Source organism: Rissa tridactyla, chromosome 1 (genome assembly GCF_028500815.1).
Source record: "Rissa tridactyla isolate bRisTri1 chromosome 1, bRisTri1.patW.cur.20221130, whole genome shotgun sequence".
NCBI lineage: Eukaryota > Metazoa > Chordata > Aves > Charadriiformes > Laridae > Rissa > Rissa tridactyla.
Genome location: NC_071466.1, coordinates 95338828 through 95362466, shown reverse-complemented (window position 1 = coordinate 95362466; position 23639 = coordinate 95338828). Strand labels below are relative to the sequence as shown.

Sequence of the window (23639 nt, the reverse complement as noted above, 5' to 3'; positions counted from 1 at the left end):
AAACAATGTTGATGCTTCTAGTTTCTCTAAAAGGAATCTGTTCACATGCAAGTGAGATGTAAAGTATGCTGTGACAGACGACTTCTGGACTGCAGTTGTATTTATTCATAAGAAGATAAGTAGTGAGAAAATGCAAGATGACAAGTTAAAGCTAACGTGGGGAGAAGTCCTGCTTGAGCAAGTTGAGGATAATGAGCCACAACAAAAGATGTATTTTCTTTTTAAGTGGTGACTTAAGCAGAGAAGGTAAAGAAAAATTGTGCAGGGGAGAAGTCCCCAGGGGAGGAGTCCTCAGGGGAGCTCGCTGCCAGCATAGAGTTTACCATAGTTCTGTGTTGCTTCTGACACTGTGTGACTCCACTTACTAAAGAGCAAGAGGAGATCACAGTCAGTAACTTCACATTTTTCCACTCCCCTTCTGTTTTCTAGGAACTTGCTGGAGAGTTTCCTATGGATTACAGTCAGCTCCCGATGTTTAGTTTTTAAGTGTTGGTGTAGTGTCTGATACTTAAAGCTGAATTATTTTTTTTTTTCCTAGAGAGTCTTTCTTCTAGTCTCCTCATAAAATCTGAAAAATACTTTTAAAATGGCAGAGCGTCAGAAATAACATGTGACTCAAGGATGCAGAGAGGAGAGGAAAGCAGTGTATCTGGTGCTGTAGTGTTAAAAGTTAGATGCTGAGATGTGCCAGTTTCCAGTGTCAGCATTTAAATAGGGGAAAAAAAAGTTTCTTCATCTGTCATCAATTCAGAATAGATCAGGATTAGTTTTCAGTCTCTTCCTTTGGAAAATTATCCCAAAGTCCACTGGAATTTGTCATTAAGGAGACTTTCAGCTTGAATGTTCTTTACTTAATTAACCATGTACTAATAGTTCTACCTCTTTTTAGTTACTAGTGGTAATACCTCTTTTCAGTCCCTTATTGGCCTTGTACAAGTGGCCTTCTGTTTTTCTGCCTTTTCAATCTGTTACTAAAATGTAGGCCTATGTTAAACACCCTATAATACTTTAATATGAGGGGAAAAAAGCATATTGAAGTATGTTCACATGAATTGTTTCTCTGGATCTTAAAAGACAGCAGTCTTATCTATAAGTGGTAGCATTTGTTTGCCTCTTCAGAGTCCCAGTTTGCTTTTCCATCTTGCAGCCTTCTAGCACATCTAACAGTGCGCCTGCCCGCAGCGTACCTGTCCTCTCATCCTTTCCCCATTGAAGAAGCCTCTGAAGAACCTTCTTTATATAGGATTTTATGTGTAATTCAGGCTTGATTTGTTATAATCTCAGTTTTATAAATTTCATGAGAAAAACCTTAAAAAAAAAAAAAAAAAAAAAAAAAAAAAAAAAAAAAAAAAAAACCCCAAAACTGACCCAAAAGCAATTGCTTCTGCTTAGCGTAGAAGGTGGCAATGGCCTGTGAGAGCCCTTTGAGCTAGAAGAGTTTGTGCCACAGGTGGGAGGGCTGTTCCTCAGATCTGCTGTCCTGGTGGAGGTGTGCCCTGCCATCAGGGATGGAAACCACTGCAGCATCCAAGCATGTTCGTCCGAACAGGGATTCATCCCAGTGCCTGGGGTAGTCTTTCACCCTTTCAGGTAGCCTGGAGGCAGACTGGTCAGTGCGGCTGTTGTGAGGGCGGTTGTTGACTTCACCTGGACACAGCTTACCTGGTTTCCTGGAGGGCTTCAGCCACCCCAGCTCTTAGGAAGAGGCTCTCTGATGAGACCAGGTATGCACAGCTGAACAATGCTGTCAACAGACCTGTATTGCTTTCTTTCAGTGAGGTGAAAGCTCTCCAGGTCCCTGCCAGCCCATCATTTCCTCATGACTCCAAATTCACACATCAGTTTGATTTTTGGGATGTGTAAGTAAGATCCATCAGCAAAGCAGCTTTGGAAATAGAGTGCCTCTGGGCGCTGGTCACACGTATCTCCAGGGGGTTATGTAGCCTCCAAAGTCCTGGCAGAAGAGGAGGGGTTGCTAGCAGGATGCAGGTGGGCAGTTCTCAGCTCAGGCTGCCAAACCATTGTAGAGAAAAGGGCCAAATTTACACCAGCAGCAGAAGTGCTGTGAGAAGCTAGCCTAGAAAACAGAGGGCAGGTGGAGACGTGCTGCAGGGTTATAAAATAGCTGGAATTTCTTTAATTGCCTGGAACTTCATGCTTAAGTAGATTAGGCTGTTGTAGTTCATAAGAGCGGTGACAAAGCTGTAAATAATTGAGATGAGCTGGTGTCTGCCAGGATGGGACAGAGTTTGGGTTTCGCTGTAGACATATATTACCAGTGGATATCATACAATGCTGTGTGAGAGCAACAGAAAAACCTGTAACACTCGCGGATGTCCAGACCATGGGCAACGTGCGGACAGCCTTTGCAGAGCCTCTTGTGCTTTGTCAGGCACAGAGTGCGAATTCTTCTATATCAAGACTTGTCTGTATTTTCCATGCACAACCCCGTCGCTGCTGTAAATAATGAGCACTTTGCTTTCCTGATAATGCGTCACCTCTGGCTTAGACCATGTATGTGCTCAGAACAGAAAATCTATTATTATACAGCGTGAAGCCACGATAGCTGTGTTTTGTGTAGATGTGATGCAGTGTGTTTACCCTCCTTAAACCTATTGATTAAAGAACGTACATTTTGTTCAGCTGAATTGATTTATATTTTAGTGTTTGTGACAATTTTTGTCCTTTGGTAACAGTTTGTGGTACTGTGACTGTTCCTGATCATGAAGAGAGATGCTGCCGCTAGGGGTTTTTTTAGCATTATATATTGGAGTTACTTAAGCAAAAGTCAAACTTTGAGTTCCCCATGGCCTGAACAAAGGAAACATTTTTCTCCAGCCCCCTCCCTGTTGGTTTCTTGGCATAATAAGCTGCCGTTCCAAATATTCAGGGACTTCTTTTGTTTGCCTGTCTTTTGGGGGTTTTTATTTTATTTTGTTTTGCTCGATTTCAGTTTATTTGCAAGATCCTGCTCAGACGGAGCCCTTTAAAAGGGAGGGCAGATGCTGTTGGGCCTTCTCTTGCCAGCATAAGAAAAATCATGGAAACAAACTTGTTCCTCTCTAGTTATTTAAGTGTTTGGCAGTGGTTTGGCAATGAGTCCAAACAAACAAAAAAACCAAACACCACAATTCACTGGCCATGCTGAAAATCAGCATTTCATGAGAGCACTGTTCATGTACGTAATGTTCAGATTTTTCCCTCTGAGGCAAACTCCCAGCTTGACCCCTGTAGCCCATCCACTCCGTCAGTCATTGTGGTACCTTGTGGGATGTACTTTTCAGCATCAAGGGAATAAGGCCTACGTGGGATATAATGAACAACACAGGAGATGACTGATATTTCCCTTGAAGACATACCAATGTCAGCTCCCAAGTCTATCTTTATTAGCCCCTTGAGCTTTTTTTTTTTTTGCAGAAATTGACGGTTTATTTCAATAGCAGAGACCTTTCATCCTTATGTTTCACCTTTTCATCTAGATTTTCTTTAAAGAGCATCCAGAGCAAGCCAGAATTTCCAGAATTAGGATTCTGAAAATGCCTCATTTGTTTTCATTGAATGTAAGGACACAATTTTCATGAAGTATGTTAGTTTTTTACTGCTTCAGCTGTATAGTATTTAAAAAAAAAATAAATTACCTAAGGTCTTTGGTCATTTTCTGTGAGTGTACTGCAAGCAATATTTGAATACATTGCTTACCCTAACTCTAAAAACACAACTATAGTAAAAGCAAATGCATTTTCAATGGAGAAGGATATCTGGGAGCAGCCTAGGACTGCACTGTGGTTCCTGGACTGTACACGTGTGTTGGCAAAGGTGTATATAGCCTCTGGTTAAAGTCTGCCAGCTTTTCCCTTGACTGCTGCTGTGTTACAGGACTTCTGCCTGGGTTGAGTCAGAGCCACTTGAATGACTTCCACTTTTATTGCCAGACTGGGGAGGAAAAAAAAATCCCCCAAAACCAAATCAGTGGTGGAAAGTGTTCTGCTCTAGATTTGCTGTGTCTAAGATACCTAGCTACCTGTGTATGTAAAAGGAAGCAGAGTTGAATTGTACTTTATAGAGCTTTTCTGGACTAATACTAACTTCTGTGCCCAAGCCATTTCTGTCCCACTGCTGATTTTTGTGAGAGTAAACTGTGAGATTTTTGTGAGAGGGCACGGCTTGCCTGCTGCTGGATATGACTTCATTGGAATGAATGAGACACCTTATGTCAGTAGTAGTGTTTTCTTTGTCACACATTATTTGCCAGCACATAAAACTCATTTCATTTTGTTATCTGACTGCTATGTAAAACCATAGTGTTCTCAACATGTGTAATTAATCTGTTTTGAAACACCTTCGTGGCTGGTTGTCAGCTGCAGAGTTTCCTCATAGTCACACTGGGTCACAGATGGCAAGGGAGGAGGGAAGAGATGATCTTTTGGGAAAAGAACCTGTGCCTGCATTTTCCTAGTCAGATTCACAATTACTGTGCAATTGGGTGGCTTCATTCCACAAGGCGTAAGCTACTGCTGGCATGCAAACTTCAGACATCTCTGACCTCTTTTGAACTTGCTAATTCTGAAGCTTTCTGCTCTGCATTTCAGTTGAGCTTTGATTATGACTACTTTGCAAGAGCTGTACTTTGATGGAATCTCATATGAGGCATCTCTCTTGAAGCAAGTTAAAACCTGTGCTTTAAAACATGGTGTTTGCATCTTAATCGATACCGAGACACAGTGAATTCATCTGTGTGTAGCCCTGAGGGGATCTTCTTACTACGGGATTACTTTCTCTGCCTGAAAGACCTTACACCTGCAAGGAGCAGAAGCACAACAGTGGCGTGGGGCTTGCGGGTGTGCTTGGAAGCTCAAATCTTTGCTATCCACATGTGTATTTCCATAAATACAGGCAGGGAAATTTCTAGACATGGAAGTTAATCATCTGGGCTACTGAACTGCATGGAAGATTACTGGAAAAACTGTTAACTTGGTCTGGATGAATGAGCTGAGTTTGGATTTGGGAATATGCCATGATTCGCTTGATATCCTCTGCTTCTTGGTTCAGCGCAACTCTTGCTGAATACAAGACTGTCGGGTTTCTGTGCTTTAATTTGCAATCTTGTGCATTGCAAAGATGATTGGGACGACTGATTGAGTCAAGCAGGGGGATGAAAAGTGGTGTGGCCAGTGGGAAGATTCTTTGAGGAAAGAGGAAGGCAAATGGTATCTTTGGACTTACATTTTGAAGACAGTTGCCATTAGATTCTCTACATTTAAATATGTTAATTAATACAGCTGCATTGCTGTATCAACTCACCCGTAGGAAGATTCAAGGCTAATCAATATCTCTGGCTATTTATTAATTGATTTTGCTGGCTTTTCCTCTGTTATACATTCCGCTGTGATTTATGTAACAAAATTACTTTTATATTTGTTATGGGCTTTTTTTAAGCCTTTCAGACCAGATGCAACAAAACACCTAAGTGTGCAGACAGCTTTTAAACAAAGACTGAAATCTCACTGAAGCCAATGGCATTTAAGCACAAGCTTTGCAGAACTGGGGCGTAATGTTCAACCAGTAAAGAATGAGATGAAAACACCTGTCTTTCCGTTTTTACTGCCATCATAAAATGAGTACAAGTATTCTCTCACACAAAGTAAAACCCTCTAACGTGATGGTCGTGACCATTTTTGGTACCTTCTCTGCCACCTCATGTACGTCTTCCAGACTTCTGAGGTCTTAGTGTGACCTAGCCCTGCTGTACCGCAAGAAGCTCTACAGTCTGCTGCACATAAAACTAAGTTTTTTTCGTTCATGTATTTGATATGGCTTCAGGTGCCGTGGAATGTAAAACTCTGAGGCAAAACATTGGAGGAACTAAATCCAGATGTTACAGACTTGCTGGTGGAAACTCGTCATCCTCTTCTTACACGTGCTTAAACTGATCAGCTGTTTGAATATGGAAGGAATTCCCAAGTGCTCTCATCTTTTTTGGATAGATAGTCTCTGGAATGAGCCTTCCTTTCCTCCCACTATCAAGAGTAGACAGTGCCCACAGACCAGAGAATATGCCAGCTAAGCTCATTTAACTCACGTTGTTTCCCTGTGGGCAACACACAGTGTCCTTAAAACTGTTTTTTGTTTTGTTTTGGGGTTTTTTCGCTTTGCTTTCCTTTTGGTTATTCTATGAAATTTGCCATGCAGCTGAAATTGGAAATTATCACTGTATTTTTAGGGCTGGCTTTTCTGTTCTCCTTTTCCCAGCAATGTTCGAAAAATTGGAAATGCAGTCCTCTGTACTGAAATACATACTTAAGTAAATTGGTGCTATATTTAAGACTTCAAGCTTCAGTAGAGTATAAACTGGAACACTGACTTTTGCTGCTGTATAGTATGTACCTCAATTGTACGTAATCCTTATAAACCCTGAGACAAAGACCATGAGAAAGAAGAAGGGGAAAAAAAAAAAGGCTTAAGAAACTCGGTGGTCTTAATTGACAAAATAGCATCACCTAAAAAAATCTGAGCTTTTATTAATGTATTCTGCAGGACTGCAAGTACAGTAGATACAAAACTCTTCAGTCTTCCTGGTGCTCAATTAGGAAGGTGAGCATTGCTGTTCAGACAAAAGCCCTTATTGCAGGCTAAATGCTGTAGCCTCTTGTACTTAAGTGCCTGAACTTGTCCTGTCTCAGGACAGTGAACTGTAAAAGGTTCCCGATTGGTTTCATGAAGTACGCTGTTGTTGTCTGAAGCTTATTTTCAGTTCATCCAACTCAAAAAGGGTTAAGAAATTTTATGTCAGTCATGAGAAAAACAAGTTTGCATAGCTATCCTGCCTTTATAGTCCATATTCCTTCTTATTCTCATTTATAAAGGATTTATAACGCAGTAGCATGTTAAATGTTGTTCGCGTGCATACCTGCATATGACATTATGTTCTGGTGCCCTGATTCTGCCAGCAGACCTGCATGGGTGAACTTTGCAATGGGGAGAGGAGTCCCATGTGCATGATCCTACGTTTGCCCACGTGCAATCACTCACATAACCAGTGGCATCAAACAGTGCACCAGAATCCTTGTTCCCTTTACCCGTGTGCGCGTAATCTCAGCGACCGTGGTAAAGATCTTACCGTGAATCACTCTGCTAAGGTTTATATGCAGTTGCAGGCTTTAATGTTGTGTTTCTCGCTTACTGGTGCTCTGGTTTTCCTTTATTTTAAAGAAACCTTTAAGTCTTCTTTCAGTATTGATTTTTTTTTCTACATTGTTATTATTATTTTAAACCTTGCCTTGGTGCTGCTCGTCAGAATTAAACCAGTGAGAAAGTGCCTGTTTTCAGGTTGGAAACAATGCAAAGCTTTTCGTTTTTTGTAGGATCAAGGTGCCTAAGCAATTGTTGGTAGCTTTTCCAGTTCTGGAGACATTTGAGGCGGTAAGGCAGAATGGAAAGATTGTTTTCCAATTAAAGGTTAATCGGGATTAATTAATTAATTAAAAAAAGGTTAATACCATATCTGAAAGGTTTTATTGTGGAGGTTACCTACCCATTAGAGAGGTTTTGCCTGCTGTGGCCTAAATTGGTGTGCCTGACGGTTGTGGTGAAATTTGGGATCTTGTAGTCTGAAATAGTGTCTTTCTCTCTGCTCAGGGATCTGTGGTGCACAAAGGAGTAATGTACATAAGAAAGTCGGGTTTTGAGCCAAACTGAGGGACAGCAGGAGTCCTCTTAAAACTTCCTCTGCGATCTGATAGCATTTGTCTTCCTTCTCTGGCTCAGCAAACACCAACAAATTGATTGTCGCTCTAGTGTAGCAATCGAAATACCCTCCTGTCAAAGCTTTTGTAGCCTTATTAACAAACAGGCAAAGGGGAGGATGATCCGATCCTAGAAATAAAGGAAGCATCTTGTTCAATGCATGTTTAGCTGTATTTAATTTATATATCTTGTATTTTGTGCATACGTGAATGTGCCATTGTAATCTTTGCCTGTTCAGGAATGTAGCTGTATGTTCTCTTTCCCTCCCTTTCTTTTTCAGTAGACCAAGGCCCCCGGCCAGGAGAGCAAATACTGGGCTGTAAGTGTGGAAATGGAGCCAACATGAGAAACTGAGAATAGCTGCCTTCACTGGATGTAGATTGTGGTGCTAAAGCACCAGACTGCTTCATCAGATGCTTGATGTTGAATGTAAACATCTGTAATCAATTTTGAGTGGGTTTAGGGTTAAACAAGTGATCCCCTTTGAGGCTGGTGAGATCACTTCAGGAGATTCTTAAGTGTTCTGCTGAATGAGAATTGGCTTGAAGGCTGGCATCGGGACACTTGGACTGGATTTGGCAACCACAAAACTCAGGCAAAACTGATCCCGAAATGGTCTGATTTAGGTTATGCACAAATGGGTAACCGCTGTGTGTCTGAGCGTCCCATTAGCTTGCCAGTTTGAATAGTAAATGTGTTCTCTTAGTAGTGAATACTTCTTGTACAAGGTTTTTTACCTCATCAGAAGGCTTACCAGCTTACTGTCGCAGCTCCTTCTGCCCTGTCTGGCAGTCATATCCCTGGATTTGTTCATTCAGCACAGACTGTTGGGTTCTTGGTGACAGATACTGCTGTGTGTTTTTCTGCTAGGTGGCGTGTAGTCTCATTAAAACTCTATGCCCTAATAAAACGTATGTAAAGAGAAAGCTTTCCTAGGCATCACCCAGGTAGAACAATGTAGTGAATATTTTGTGAATAAAGAAATCTTTTTTCCTAACATAAACAGAATTGGTTTAAGTCCATAGATTAATCTCATAATTGATTAATCTTAAAATTGTTATTTCATGCATTTTGCTTGTCGTCTGCTAGAGCAAAATCCACAGCTGTTTTTTGCAGGAACCTGCCGTATCCTGAACCGTGATGTGAGACAGCTGTAAAGCAGCTTGTTGTTCTTGTCATTCTTCCTCAAATACCCAGTTTTTGTACTGTGATAACTTTAGCACTTCACACACAGAACAATGCTTTGTCCTTATGTGGCTTGGTAGCTAATTCTGAACGTATGTGAAGCAGAAGTACTTTGTTTTGTGGCTGAGAAAATGAAGATGCCATGGTGATTTGCTCAGGATGGCTTATGGGGTGGCAGCAGTGGGGAATGAGGCGCCAGGTCAGGCCTCGTCGCTGCTGGGACAGAAACCATCTGCCAAAGCAGGACAGTTCTGATGGCGGGCTGCTGCGTAACACGGCTGTACGCCCTGTACGGCCTCTGTCAGCGCAACATGGATGGGTGAATATGGGGAGAGGCACGGGAGATCTCATCGATGTTTATAAATATCTAAAGGGCAGGTGTCAAGAGGATGGGGCCAGGCTCTTTCAGTGGTGCCCAGTGACAGGACAAGGGGCAATGGGCACAGGCTGGAACACGGGAAATTCCATCTCAACATAAGAAATAACTTCTTTACTTTGAGGGTGGCAGAGCACTGGAACAGGCTGCCCAGAGAGGTGGTGGAGTCTCCGTCTCTGGAGATCTTCAAAACCCACCTGGATGTGTTCCTGTTCAACGTGCTCTACGTGAACCTGCTTTGGCAGGGGGGTCGGACCAGATGATCTCTGAAGGTCCCTTCCAACCCCCACCACTCTGTGATTCTGTGAGCATATCAGGTCCAGGGACGTGTGAAGAAGGGCATGTGGAGACAGGAGAAAAGCCAGCACCTCTGTGTGAGGCAGTGCTGCAGTGCCCAGGGCAGCGGCATGGTGGTGTAGATTCGTCCTTCCAGAGCCAGCCCAGCTCTTCAGGGACAGCCCTCTGGACTGGGTTTATTCTTCATGGTGTGGCCTGGTGCCGGTGGGCAATGGCCAAACTACCCTTTGTGCCTCCATCTTGCACAGGCCCCGCTGAGGGCCGGCATCGGCCAGTGGGCTCCCTGTGAGATCAGGCTGTGGAAAAGTTGTGAGTGAGATGCTCCCTGGGTAGCGTGAGGACAACCTCTCCCGTGGTTCCCCAGGCCAGGCCCGCTGTCGTTGTTAACACTAACGAAACATTCCTTGTTAGGAGAGAAACCCACAGTGCTTCTCACTTCAAGCTAGAAAATGAGCTGGAAATGGGAGATGTCAAACTCCATGAACCGAGCCTCGTTTCAGGGCAAGAGTAGAAATAACTCTTTAAGGCCAATTTTTGTTAGATGACTTCCAAATGCATTTAGTTATTTCTCATCTAAGGAAAGGTAAATGTGCAAGACCTGATATGGCTCTAACATTTACTGATTTTAAATGCTAACGTCACTGGACATTAAAATTTGGACAATTAAGAATGATAACACTGAGATAATGGTTTTATCTCAAACTGAGTAAATAGCAAAGAGTATCCCAATTTCTGACAGAATAATTGATGTTTAGAGGTGTTCATTTACATATCAAGGCTTCCATGAAGCCCTCAGGGATCACAGCTTGCTCTTGATGTTACACAGACTTGCAGCACAACAAACTTTAACATTTTTATCTCGAGAAGTTTCTCAGAGATAGTGTTTAGTCATCAAAACTTCAACCACAACAACACAAATTTGAAAATGCAGAGAAGTGGCTCCCAAGCGATTGGAAGCCTGTGCTGTATAGAGCCCTCGATTTCAGGGGAGAAGCTGTCTGGAAGTTGACTTCGTCAGGTCCCAGCTCAAAGCCTTCTGAAAACTGGTGGGAGGATTCTCGGTGATAACAGCAAGCTTTGAATCAGCCCCGAGGTGAATTGTGTTTTTTTGCTGCTTTTATGGTAGATTTGAGTACGACTCTCTTGGTTTTTCACATGTAGGAGTGTGGTTCACATAGCTGTAGTATTGGTGCAAGATTTTGCACCAATGGTGGAGCACACGTGTCCCCTTCTTCCCTGCGGTTCCTGGAGTGAGTGCTGGGTCCTGGGTGCTGGCACCCAGCGAGCAAGTGAGGAGGCGAGAAGGGTCATGGGAGATGCAAAGCGCCTCATCTCCAGGTGGCCCAAACCCTTGCGAGCAGCGCTGCGGCTGATGCTGTGGAGGGCACTGATGCAGTAAAGCTATTCCCGTGGAGCAGCTGCAGAGACGTGGGCTGGGTTTCTCTCCTGGGTTTTCCTGAGGCTGGTAGAGTAAGAAATAAAGTTTCACTGGTTTCTGGGAAGTTTATTTCATTTTTTATAATAAGTGGAATCTGTTGACAGATGCTGATAGCAATTTTGGGGAGACAAACATTGTTACGCTAGCTCTCTTATCCTTATGCTAAATCATGCTAGCCATTAAGGTCTTTTGGCTATGATTTCTGCAGAAAATTGTATGCTTTGCACACGAAGTTAATAGCTTATTGAGGTGCCTGAATTATTTTATTTAGCCTAACTTTAAGCAGCAACTGGTACAGACCGCGTTGTCACACCTGGATAAATGGTGATGAAATATCCCCATAGCTGTAATTTGAGATACTATGTGTCAGAAGCTCTTGTAGCGTAGTGCTGAGCCTCCTTCGTACCTGCCTATTGCATGCAAGGTTTTTGGAAAGATTTCTCAGAGGGGAAATTTGTGAGACCGCTTTCTTGGAGAAGACTTATCTAGAATTTCGACTAGACTTCATGCTCTGAAGCTGCTTATTTTAAATAAATGTCACTTGAGGATATTTTGAAGGCTTTCTTGCTGACTGCCATGTTTTATTGATGAATTACTTGAATGGTGGTGCTCCAGATGGTTTCTGATTTTTATACAGCAGTTTCTACCTTTATTTTAAGATTTTAACTGTTGCACAGGTTTTTAAAAGTACAGAACTATCTCTTTGTTTTTTAACAACCCCAGAAGACTGCTTGATACCAAACTGTGGTTTTGATTTGAGTGTAACTTGTGTGGCAGGTAATGTACCTCAGTGTTTTGTTCTTGGTATGAAGATCATACAGGTTGTAAAAGAGGGTTGTTCTTGAGTTATGCACATTTTACTTCTGCTGTTTGGCCTGATGGCTATTAACAGCCACTTACGCTATGGAACCACTTTATAGTGAAACCTGTGATGTGCCCCTTCACCTGTACCTGCTCTGTTCTCTCTGCTTAATAGATCAACTTCATGATAGGTGGTGGGCTTTGCATAACAGAGGAGCTCTGACTTGACATGTGCAACGTGGCATTGCACAACACTGCTCGAGTAGCAGTGAGAGAGATTTACTATTTCACTTGATCATCAAATCAATTTGCCCCTTCCAAATTCACTATAAACTGGGTCTGCTATGAATCTGAGCTTCACAGAAGCCCATGCTGATGGCATTGCACAGATTATCGCATCCTAATCTTGCATGTCTTTTCGCAAAGCTTTCTTTTATTCTTAATTTATATTTCCTTTCTTGCTGCAGTTTTTTTCTCTATTTTGTATTGTAGGATCGGGATATTCACCCCTTGAAGACGACGAAGATGTGTATGCACGCAATAGATATAAAGGTGAATGCTTTGCTTATGTGCTAAAGAGGATCAGCTGATTGCTGAGAGAAAGCTTCCTTCTTTTTCTTTCCATGGATTAAAAAAAATCTTGGAGATCCAACTCCATGGGTTTTCTCATGGATTTTTAGATCAAGATTTATTTTCTACTTTTTTTAACAATGGAAATTAGACCAAGTGCTGATCATCACTCTCTTATGCACCTGAGTAAGTAACTTTTGCACTGCCTTTGCTTTGGAAGATCAGACTATTAAATCATGAAAATCTAGGAAGAGCTTCTCTTTCTTCTTCATACATCCTAACAAAACCATCAATGATAAGCTGACTCAAAACCTGGGCCTGCTGATGGTAATGTATAGAATTATATGTAAGAGAACTTGATTTTCATGACTTTATTTTTACCATAAAGTTGATTGCGTTTCAGGTTAACCTGCTAGCTGAAATGCCAAGTGAAATGTGTTTAACAAATGAACGTGTACATTCCAAAACCAAAATATGTAGCTGGATGAATGACTGAATGGACTTGCATGTTTATAAAGCAAGTTCAGGTTTTCTTCCCTATTCCAGAAGATTTTGCAGTTCAGCAGGATTGAGAAGTTTTTTGCCACTAACAGAAAATCTTCCATTTACTGTGTCCATTTTCTTAAAAGGTCTGCTTCTGTCTCAATAGCCCTCCACTGCCAAAATCCCTCAGAAGCCTAAACAATAAAGGAACATAGCATGTAATTTGTCACTTTAAATAGTAACTGCAGCAAACTAATCTGTGGACACGCTACCATTGTAATATAATCATTTTGATTACTTGAAAATACTGGGCATTGGTGTCTTGTACGTTAGCGATTCTCTGCAAAGAATCAATGGGCCTTGTAAGAGATAAGTCATAAAGTGATTCAGACATTTATGAACAACAGAGGAAAGCACAGATGCTATAGCTATGTTGCTCTTTCCATAAATGTCTTATGTTCCTCCCAGTAAAATACTTCAGTATAAAATTTTGCTTTCAAACACATGCAGAAATATTTCTGTAAAGCTTTGTTTAGGTAAACTCATTTTTCTTTGCCTTTTAACGTGTAACCCTCAGCAGACACATAGAAAAAGAACTCCAGAGATCACAGAGATATATCAGTGCCAATTCATGCCAGGGCAGGCAAGTAGTTAAAATGCGGGTTCTGTATCAATTCCTTTTATATGGTGATCCAAAATGGATTATACCCATGTCAGCCAAAGTGTCACCAGGGTAAGTGAAACATAATGACTCATTCACGCACGTATTAAAAACTGCTCTGAGTTTGGAAGCGCTACTGCCAAATGTTGAAGATCAGACAATGTGAATCTAAGAGTATAAAACGTTGGAGTAGAAAAGGCTCACTCTTCATTAGCATACTTATTTAAGTTGGTACTGGGGGAAGGGGATGGAGAAAGACAAAGCAAGGGAAAATGGGCTGAGTAGCTGCGTTCAGAGCTTCTCCGTATATGTGCAGTCGAGCATTTTGGGTATGGCCCATTGCTCGGCAGATAAAACTTCCCCGTGACAAATACCTAAATGGATGTTCTCAACTGATGATAGCATATGTAAGCAGCATTGGCTTTTCTTTGCACACGCTCTCACTAAGCAGTGCAAGCAAGCACACAAATTCGTCCTCTTTGGCATCTGCAAACAAAACACTGCAGTTTATTGGGTGGGGTGGGGGGGTGGAGAAATCGGACCTCCTACCAAACCCTTTTGTATTCATCTGGATGTTTTTCAACTTGCTCAGCTTTCCACAGGAACGTCACCGAGACTTTCTGTGCCCACAGCATTTTTAAAGAGTTTTTCCTTTCCTCCCTGGTGAACCCTCAGCCCTGTTGGATGGTGTACCAGCAAGCAGCAGTGCAGCCTGCCCCTTTGCATGCTGCTTGTGAAGGAAATGCTCAGCTGAAGCTGCTGTTTAAACAGGATTGAGAGGAGACGATGCTTTAGAAAATGCTTTCCTTCCACTCGCTTGGCATGGCTGGCTGGGATCACATTTGATGAGGACAGGCTTCCCGAGTACAGCCGTTCCTGTGTGCATCACAGCTCTAGAGCCACTGATGATCTGATGTTCCTAATGTATTTTTTCAGATCCCGTATTGATCAAACGGTAGCCCTAGCTGTAGAGGCAACATTGTGGCTTCAGCCATTTCTGCTTGCTGCCCGTTTTCCGGTGGTTTCAAATGCAGCAGTGAGTCTCTGAAATGTTTTACTACCAAGTGTTAAATGCAGGCTATTGTATCTCTAAGGAATGGTGCGAACCTTCTGTTAAACAGAAAAAAAAATACTAAATAAGTCCTGGTAAGTAAAAACTCAAATTTCCGTTAGGTGAACAGAGCCCAGTGCAGATAGTGAAGCTCCAGAAGAGGTGCCTGGGGAACCTGTAACTTTTCTTATTCCCAAAGCCTTCGGGAACATGGCTGATCTTGTCTTGAGGCAGGGAACAGCTTGTGTGACCTCCTGGGGCCCCATCTAGCCCTCATATTCCATAAATACTCCACGTTAACTGCTTAGCCTTTGAAAATGAATATGTGCCTTCACTTAAAAATAAACAAACTTTGATCTGAAACTTTGTTGTATCGTTTGATGTGCTTTCAGGCACATAAGCTTTTCAAGTTAGCTGGGGTTTTTTTCAGTGATATCAGTTGGTCTAAACCCAGATATTTGCCCCCTTATAAGCCCTGCCTCACCCGCTTTTTTTCTAATCAGGTTCAGTTCTAGAGTAAGCATAATAATGTTTTAGATCAAACAGATGTTCCTCCTAAGCTCTCCAAGTTATCTGCATCCAAAAGCATGTCTGGTTTTGTTTTTCTTTCTGACAGTATCATTTGGTCCAGTAAAAGATGTGTTACCCCTCCCTAGGAGCCTTGCTCTGTTTCTCTCTGTAGACCACCGTAGCTGCAACGACACTACAGGAGGGGCTTTTTCAGTATTCTGTTTGTGCTTTAAACTGCATTTGTTAGCTGTTAGCTACTTTTTAAAAAAAATATATATGCAGCTGTTTATTCAAGGCAAGCATATTTGTAAAGCCGCAAAAATTTGCAGAAAAACTCAGGCAATTTGCAATACCTGAAACAGCTGCTTTGCCTTTTTTTATTATTATTATTTTATTAGCCCCTTGAACATGTTGCAAAGTCAATTTGTCTTCACACCCTTTACAAAGGAAATCAGCCACGTGCGTTTGCACCTTTTATATGCGGAAAACCTGAGGCATAAATATCTTGGAACTGATTTGCTGAAGGATTACCTAGCTGGCTGGGGCAAAAGCTAAGCCGGCCTGAGTCTTCATCCCCCTTGTTGTGCCTCTTCGGTCAGTGTTCTCCTAGGAGCTTCAGGTTTAAACCCCTCTGCAGAAAAACTGAGGCCTCCTCCTTAGTTAAGGAGATCCTACAGCAAGCGGTAAATACTTTTTTTTATTATTCATTTAAAAAATAAAAGTAGTTTAGGGTCTCGGGGTAGGAGAAGAACAAGCGGGACAGAAAAGTTGGAAATTTGGGGGATGAGACCACTGAAGGGGAGATTGTGGAGAAGCTGCTGTTAGCTCAGGAGGAGGAGGATTTCTCCACAGGAGGTGAATGAGACACCTGTGAATCCGAGGTGCGTGGCTTCCCCCAGAGAGTGGTCGGGGGCGATGCCTGAGACGGCACCAGTGGCAGCGGGCTGGGCGGTTTAAGGAGGCTGCAGAGATGGGGCTGTCATCGCTCATTACCTCAGCAGCAGCTCACGGACTTCTGTTCTTCTTAGCTCACGCTTCTCTCCTGCTCCCACAGTTTTAATTTGGTTCACAGCAGGCGTGAAAAATGTGAGCCGTTGTGATACAGCCCCTCAACAAAGTGGCCCAAGTCAGCTGTTGGTGTTGTTTGTTGGGTTGGTTGTTGGTTTTTTGTAATGTCTTTTGGTAACTATGGGATAGAAATTAGGGTGAAGTACAGGAAATAGTTCTAAAAATGGTGGTAAAGAGTGGAGGATGTATTTGACATTCAGTACTTCTAGAAAACAGGACCATAGGTTGGAAAAAAAAACAACCGGAGACAGGATGATTGTGTGGCTGAGCCGAAAAGCTGAAGTGCAATCAGCCCCCAGCCTGCTGTGTGCTGTTAGACTGGTCTGCTCCTTTCCCGTGCCTCAGTTACTGTGTGTTTGGTGACATTGGGAGTAATGCCACTTACACATCTTTGTAAAGGGTTTTCCCATGTGTTGGTGAAATACAAAAAATAAGCACGTCACAGTACAATAGGATTGCTTCAGAAACAGAGTAGTCCAGAGGAACATGCACTTGGTCTAGTCAAAAGCTTGACAATTAATCTCTGATTTTAGTCCTCAGAGGGTATTTGTGTTGACTCAGGAGCAGCACAGCAAAATGTAGGTGCAAAATGTAGTTTCCGTTGGAAAAGCATAAATATGGCCTAGAGACAATGTACACTGAATGTAAATATTCTATGTATGAGAAGCGTACCAGGCTGTATTGATTTTTGTTTATTTATGTGTAGAGCTGATCCAAATTGTGTAGAAAAATGTAATGATAATAGGAATGATAATAATTATAGGAATTAAGAGCTAGAAGTGAACATCTGCTAAAGAGGGTTGAGAAATTATTTTTAAATGTCTCCTGTTTTTAAGGATGAAGGCTAAAACTCTTTGTGTTTTGTTTTGGTTTTTCTTTAGCTTTTCCATCTTGCTTTAGCTTTCCATCTTTATTAGCTTTTTGCATCTTGCAGACTTGGAAAGTTTTGTCATGTATCTCCTGCATGTCACACATTGTCACACAGGATTTTAGGGCCTGTCATCTTTCTCTTTTTGCCTTTTAATCCCTCCTCCCTCTCGGTATCTCCTTTTCATATCTTGGAGCTGAGAAGCTGCCCGCTGCAGAAAAAGCACAGCTTTCTTGGTGCACCCTGTTGTCAAAGCTAAACAAAGGTTTTTAAGCTTTGGCTGGGAAGGGGAAGTATTTATTTGATACTGCACCCATCAGTATCACAGAATGGTATTAAACACACGCAAGATGGTACCCATATGCTGAGTATTTCAAAGTGTAGCCCTGACCATCTATTAAAGGTTCAGTTTTATGTACGTGTGTTTCCCTTTGTCCTGTGGGCTCAGTAGGAGCATTAGCCGTGAAGTCCCAGCCAAATTCCCACTTCCCTCGGATTTAGTGGATCCCTCCACGTGTCACTGTCCTGCATCCAGGAGCAGCTAGAAGGCAGTTCTTGTACTTCAGGCTACGTTTCCATGATATTAAGGAAAAGTAGTTGTCCACCCATCCCTTGAGGTGAAGAGTACAACACATGAAGTCCACACCTTTAAGAACATTTAGAACTGGATTTAAATGTCTGCTGCTTGGGTTCCCTTTTCTGAATATGTGCTAAGTATATAGGATGAACATCGGCACCCTCTGAAGGATTTAACAGTAGGAAGGGAAGGGGTTTGTGCTGTCAAATACACGCATTGTGCCTGAACGCATGTTGCACTTGGAAGATACAGCTTACTACCAAGAAGAGAGGAATGAGGTCAGATCTTTTTCGAAAGCTCTTCGCTTACTCTGTCGGATGGGACACTTGCCTTCAGATTCAATCCTGGCGGTCCTGGGTGCTAACTTGGAAAGTAACTTTGCAAAACTAGAGCCGTACTTAAACCCTGAATGGTTGTCCTGACACGTGGAGGATGTATATGGACAGGCTCGACATATCGGCAAGGTCATTTATGTAAGTCACATCCTTTATAATTGTGGGAGAGCCTGAAATATTGCAGAGTTCAGCCACGGCACTGTCCTGTACCGCGCCAGTTATTACAGAAGACTTGTTTTTATTTTCAGTGGGCAGTGAGAGAGCTAAATGTTGTAAAGCTTACAACTACAGCTAAAGCAAAGGTGTTCCTAACGCAAACTTTTGTTACCAAAGAGAAGTTAGATGTATCCATTTAAAAAACAAAGAGGGGAAAAAAGGTCCGGTTGCCATCAAACTGTCCACACGATGGCACACTTATTCCATGGACAAAAAAACATAGCCCCCCCCAACCTTCTAATGGCTACAATCTTTAATGTTTTGTAATAAAAAAGAGCTGCCAGTCTTTGAAGGGCTGACCTTCTGGTTTATTAGACTTAGTGCACCTTGCTGCACTGTTACTTCTCCACTTTGAGGGTTGGTGGCTTTCTAAATAAGACTTTTTTTTTTCCGTTTCTTCTCTGTGACCTTGAATAAAGGAAGTGATTTTATGTTTGTGTCTGACCTTTCACATTTTGCGAAGCACTATGAGTGGGGTTTTTTTTTGTTCTCTGTGCTAGAAACACCGTGGTGCTCCCCCATTAAGGTGAAACATGGTTATGCAAACTGCAGGACCCCTCAAGGGGAATATTACAAGAACGTATTGGGGACAAGATGTGATATTCGCTGTCAAAAAGGCTACGAACTGCATGGTCCTCAGCAGCTTATTTGTCAGTCAAGCAAACGCTGGTCTGGGAAAGTGCTGTGCAAACGTAAGTAGCTATGAAATCTGTGTGTGTGCCTTGCGCCTCGGATTCAGCAGACAATAAATTTTACTTGCCTTTGGAACAGTGATCTTGGGATTGCTATTTGCATTTTAAATATCGACAGTATACTTTGATATGTATGTGGGCTTGTTGCTCAGGATCTTACAGTGGTACGTGGCATGAAAAGTATCATGAGTGGTACAAATACTGTTGGCAGAGGGCAAAGATAGGGAACGTTTTATGAGTGTGGGATTTTGATTTATGGGAATAATTTTATGACAGAGCCATAAAGCTGTTTTAAGATATTGTCCTTCTTGGATTTTGTAAGCTGGCAGAATTTGTATCCGGTGTCTAAGTGGGCTCTTGCAGTAAAACATTTTCTGGATAGAGAGGAATAGGCACTTACCATCTTTTTGTGGTAGAAATATGGCATTAGGCGACTCAGTATGTAAAGTTAAATTTGAAATGCAGCTAATAATTAGCTGATAAGCCTCACGTGGACCATGACTTTCTCCCACTTGTCGTTTGCTAGCTGCATCCGTATTTCTCTGTAATACCCCAGATTCACATTACTCTAAAGGGGGACAATAGGTTTCCAGAAATCTTTGCTTTCTATTCCAGAAAAGCGCTGCCCCACCTTGTCCATGCCGACCAATGGGGGCTTCAAGTGTTTAGATGGTGCCTACTTCGGCTCAAGGTGCGAGTACTACTGTTCACCAGGATACCAGCTGAAAGGCGACCGTATAGTAACATGCATGGACAACAAAGTTTGGAGCGGCCGGCCAGCATCCTGCGTTGGTAAGTAGGATGGTTAGCCTGCGTCCTGGGAAGTCTACATCTTGAGGTATCTGCTGGTGCACAAATCATCCAAATGAATTCCAAAATGCTCTTTGATCCACTTCCTTGGGGGAAAAAAGCAACTGTCCCTTTTGAGGGGAACAGCTTTCCAAGGGATACAGAGTGGTCTCAGTCACTTAGTACTTTCAATCCCAAGTGACTATATTCCTTACACATATGCTATTAGGTCCGAGCGTTATCACTTTAATAAAGGTGAGGCTGGTGTAAATGGTCAGTGCTTTACAATGCTTACAGCAGCCTTCCCTGATCTCCTGGGTGACTCATTGGTAGTCTGTAATTACTGTGCTGCTCTTCTAGCATGTTTTCTGTTGCTCTCTGCAACTTACTGATAAAACAGCTTTAAACTAAACCCCCTGTCTGACGTCTTCTGTTGCCTTTCTGTCTTAGAATCATGGTTTCCAAACATATCCAGGGAATAGGAATGGATTGTAGTTACTAGCATGGTTGCAGTGAGCTAAACTAAATTTCAGCCTAGTTCACGTTAGTTATGGCAGCAATTTTCATGACGTAGTTAGCGGTCTCCTGGGAACCTCAGCTGGAATAATGGTTTTTATGTACAAAAATCAAAAGAGAGATAAACAAATACTGAGATTTAACTTTCCTTCCTACTAATGAGATTTCAGAAGATAGTTGAGTCTCAGCTGCTGCTTTTGTTTCTGGGAAGTCTCCAATAAAAGGTTCAGCAGCCACCCACAAAGGAAAGTATTTGGCCATCTGAATTGGCTAGCTGTAATTTTAGCTTGTGGGTGGTAGCGTATTTGTGCTCAGTGTTTTCTGTGTATGATAACTTGGTTTTCCTCAGAGTGCCTGTGGCTCCGTCTAGGTTAGCAAATGGCTTTGGAGTTTCTCCGCTGTGGCCTGATGCTTGCAGAATTTTGTTCGGGTTTCCTGTCATTTGGCATTGTACAAATGTAGAAATGAGCCCGCTGTTTGTGGTGTCTCTTGGTTTTATTTACAAAAAACAAACCTGGTCCTTCTCAATGGTGTGGGCAGAGGAAGGAAAACAAACACTTTTAAGTTTGGGAATGATAAAATGTTGTTTTCTGTATTTCCTGGCACTTCCAGAACCTCATCCGTTTGCAGCGACAAGGTGCTTATTACAGAGGATGCTGTCTTGCAGAGTAGAGTAAGCAAGTATGTCTTAAGCAAAAAAAAAAGAGGCTAAACTAGCACTAACACTTCTTTTTGATTCCAAACATGCAGGATAATTAATTGTTGCATAAGGTATAATTGCAAGTCCCAAGTAACCCAGTAAAAGTGATACTATTAGTTAAGTTCTGATAATACCACATAGTATGGAGAAGACCCCTTCAAACCTTGTGTGTATGCAATTCCTATGTGCAAATAGTGAGTTATGTAGTTAGCAAACTGTTTAATACAGTTATCTTTTGACCCCTTGAGAGGTAGGACAGGGAATTTTTTGTGACCAGACATGACCCTAACAGCATAATGCGGTTTGCAATTGAACACTTATCCCTTACTGTAATTCAGTAGTTACGGAAAAGTCATCAGTGAACTGCAGCCTGCAAAAGCTTACTAGTAGCCAGCAGAGAACTGACTGAAAAACTCACCTTCAGCTGAGGGTAAAATTAAGGTGAGGGAAGCAATGAAATAATACAAAGGCAAAGAGACTGGTTTATTTCGTTAGCATAGAAGCAATTGGTTGCAATGTGCACAGTAGGGATGTTACGTGTGATCACAGGCACGGGCTGGTAAAGCGCATGTCATTGAGAATAGGTAGAGAGGTGGCCTGGGGACACCACAGCTATTAGCATCAAGTATGGAAAAATTACTGCAGACGCGAATTAATAATCCTCTTGAAAACAAGGGGCTTTCCTCTACCCTTTTGTACTGCAGTTGTGCTGCTTAGCATTTTTGCACAAAACTACGCGGGGTTCACAGTGCAGTAGTGAAGGTCCATGTAGGAAGGCATAATGCTAACATCATTGCTGAAACAGGTATTCATTAAAGGGGGGGGAAAGATGTTTGTTTTTTAAATTAAAGAAAAGTAGGTATGTTTTAGCAGTCAATTACAGAAGCCCTTACAGACAGTGACTATTCTGTCTTAACAAAGCAGACTGTCTGTCCCCCTCCTATAAAAGGAAGGATATCCTTCATGTTGCTGAAATAACTTTGATTAAAAAAATCAACGTCCATCTCCTTTTGGTTATCAGTTAGCTAAAAATGCCAATACTCACTTGAATAATATTTCCATTATATCCTTAATGCACTGTGACATAGATTGAAATAGTTATTTTCCTTTAGAAGATTGAAAAATGTCACCGTCTTTTCTTCTATAAAGGTTTCATTTTCCTGCTGATTGTATAACAGAGGTTGTGGTAAATGGCTGTCACTGTGCTAAGTCATCCTTTTGTCACATCCTAAGACTGTATTGATAGGTAGTTAACTAACAGCTTCCAACTACGGATGTCTGAAACAAGCTTATACAGGCCCTGATAATGGATGTTTTGAAATACAGAGCAGTGCCTTGTGGAGAGAGGCGGGGAGAGCAGAACAACGTTTTTTCATTCCCCCTTTTATGATTTCCAGTCTCTTCATCTCTTTGTGCTTCTGACACAGACTAATGTTTTGAATTAACTTCCAGCCATCATTTAATGTCATCAGCAATCAGTAATAACAGCGTGGTTACGTAGCAACAGGCTGTTTACCTGTCCCATATGGACTCTTGAATAAGCAAGCAGTGGGCATTCAGTACCATCCCTCTGCTTCTTTCCTCTTGTCATCCCGCATTCACAAGGAAGTAAACATAATCCTTTAACAAACTGTGAGAAAGGCAGTTAATAAGCTCTTTAAATGTTGTCGATGCTGTTAATATGGCCAATCCCTGAAGTATGGTTAAAAAAAAAAAAATAAATCTAAAACCTGTTTGTGAAAACTTAGCATTTTTCTCCACAAAGTTCAAAAGACAGCTTTAAAATTTGGTATTCCACTGCTGACCTCCCGATGGCTGATGCCATGTCTGCAGTGCCACTTCCCAGCATGGAGCCAGAATACCAGTTGCTGCTGCCAAGTAGCCGAGAAAAGCAACAGCTGGCAAGAACGTAAGAGATGTAGTGGTTGAACAGCGCCAAATTTTTTATGAAAACTCAATTTCCCTGCCCGTGATGTAAACCTTGCAGGCGAGATTCACCCATTTAATACATAACCCCGCTAAACAGCTTAAATAACTCCGCTTGGCTTTTCGTCAGTCTTTCAGCAGCGATGCTGTAGTAAAAGTGTAAGACCAGCCGTTCGGGGTCAGACACCTTGCAGCGTGTCCTGGCTCCAGCTCTGGCCAGGAATACTAACTGAGAGAGTCGACAATCTGGCGCTTACAGGATGATTTTTTCCCCTCTGATAAAACCTCCCCAGCAAACAAGTCAGCAATCTTGTTGGTTCCTCCATTGGGGTATGTTTTGGGACCAGTTTAGTTTTCTAACCTGCAGGTGGGCACCTTGCTCACATCATACATTTTATTGAAGGGGTTTTTTTGGTGGGGGGAGGGTTGTGTTTCAGTTTTGTCACTTCTGCATTTGCCTGGATGTTCTCTGGTCACCTCCTCTGCCTTTAAATGGGTTGGGTTTTTTTTTTTTAGACCTGTCTTCCTTCTGCCAAGCTGTGGCCAAGGTGCTTAATATGCCGTAGATCGGCTGTAACTTTGTACAAGGGCACGAGCGCTGTTTGGTTTAACACATCCCGGTGGCCACTGCAGTTAAAGAGCCTCTTTGGTAGACAGCGGCTTTCTCTGGGTCCGTTTCAAAGCAGAGTTATTCTGGTGGGGTTCAATGGTGCCTGTTGAATGCTGAGAGGCAGCTGAAATGACCAAGGAAAACACGCTTTCCAGGAATTTTTAAGCCCAGCTAAAAAGGCTGCCTGGCCCCTGGGTGCTTAGTTGGTTCCCACGGTAACCGTATTG

At 42.2% G+C, this 23639-nt stretch overlaps 1 protein-coding gene across 2 annotated transcripts in view; it reads left to right on the top strand.

Moving 5' to 3' along the window:
* Positions 1-23639, top strand: part of SRPX (sushi repeat containing protein X-linked) — a 47020-nt gene that overhangs the window by 14828 nt on the left and 8553 nt on the right. Inside the window, exons 2-4 of one of the 2 annotated variants that reach the window (XM_054213347.1) lie at positions 12333-12392; positions 18680-18871; positions 19487-19663. In XM_054213347.1, coding sequence (XP_054069322.1) covers positions 12333-12392; positions 18680-18871; positions 19487-19663 — 429 coding nt within the window. The remainder of the gene's footprint in view (positions 1-12332; positions 12393-18679; positions 18872-19486; positions 19664-23639) is intronic. The other variant, XM_054213349.1, reaches the window with a different exon arrangement.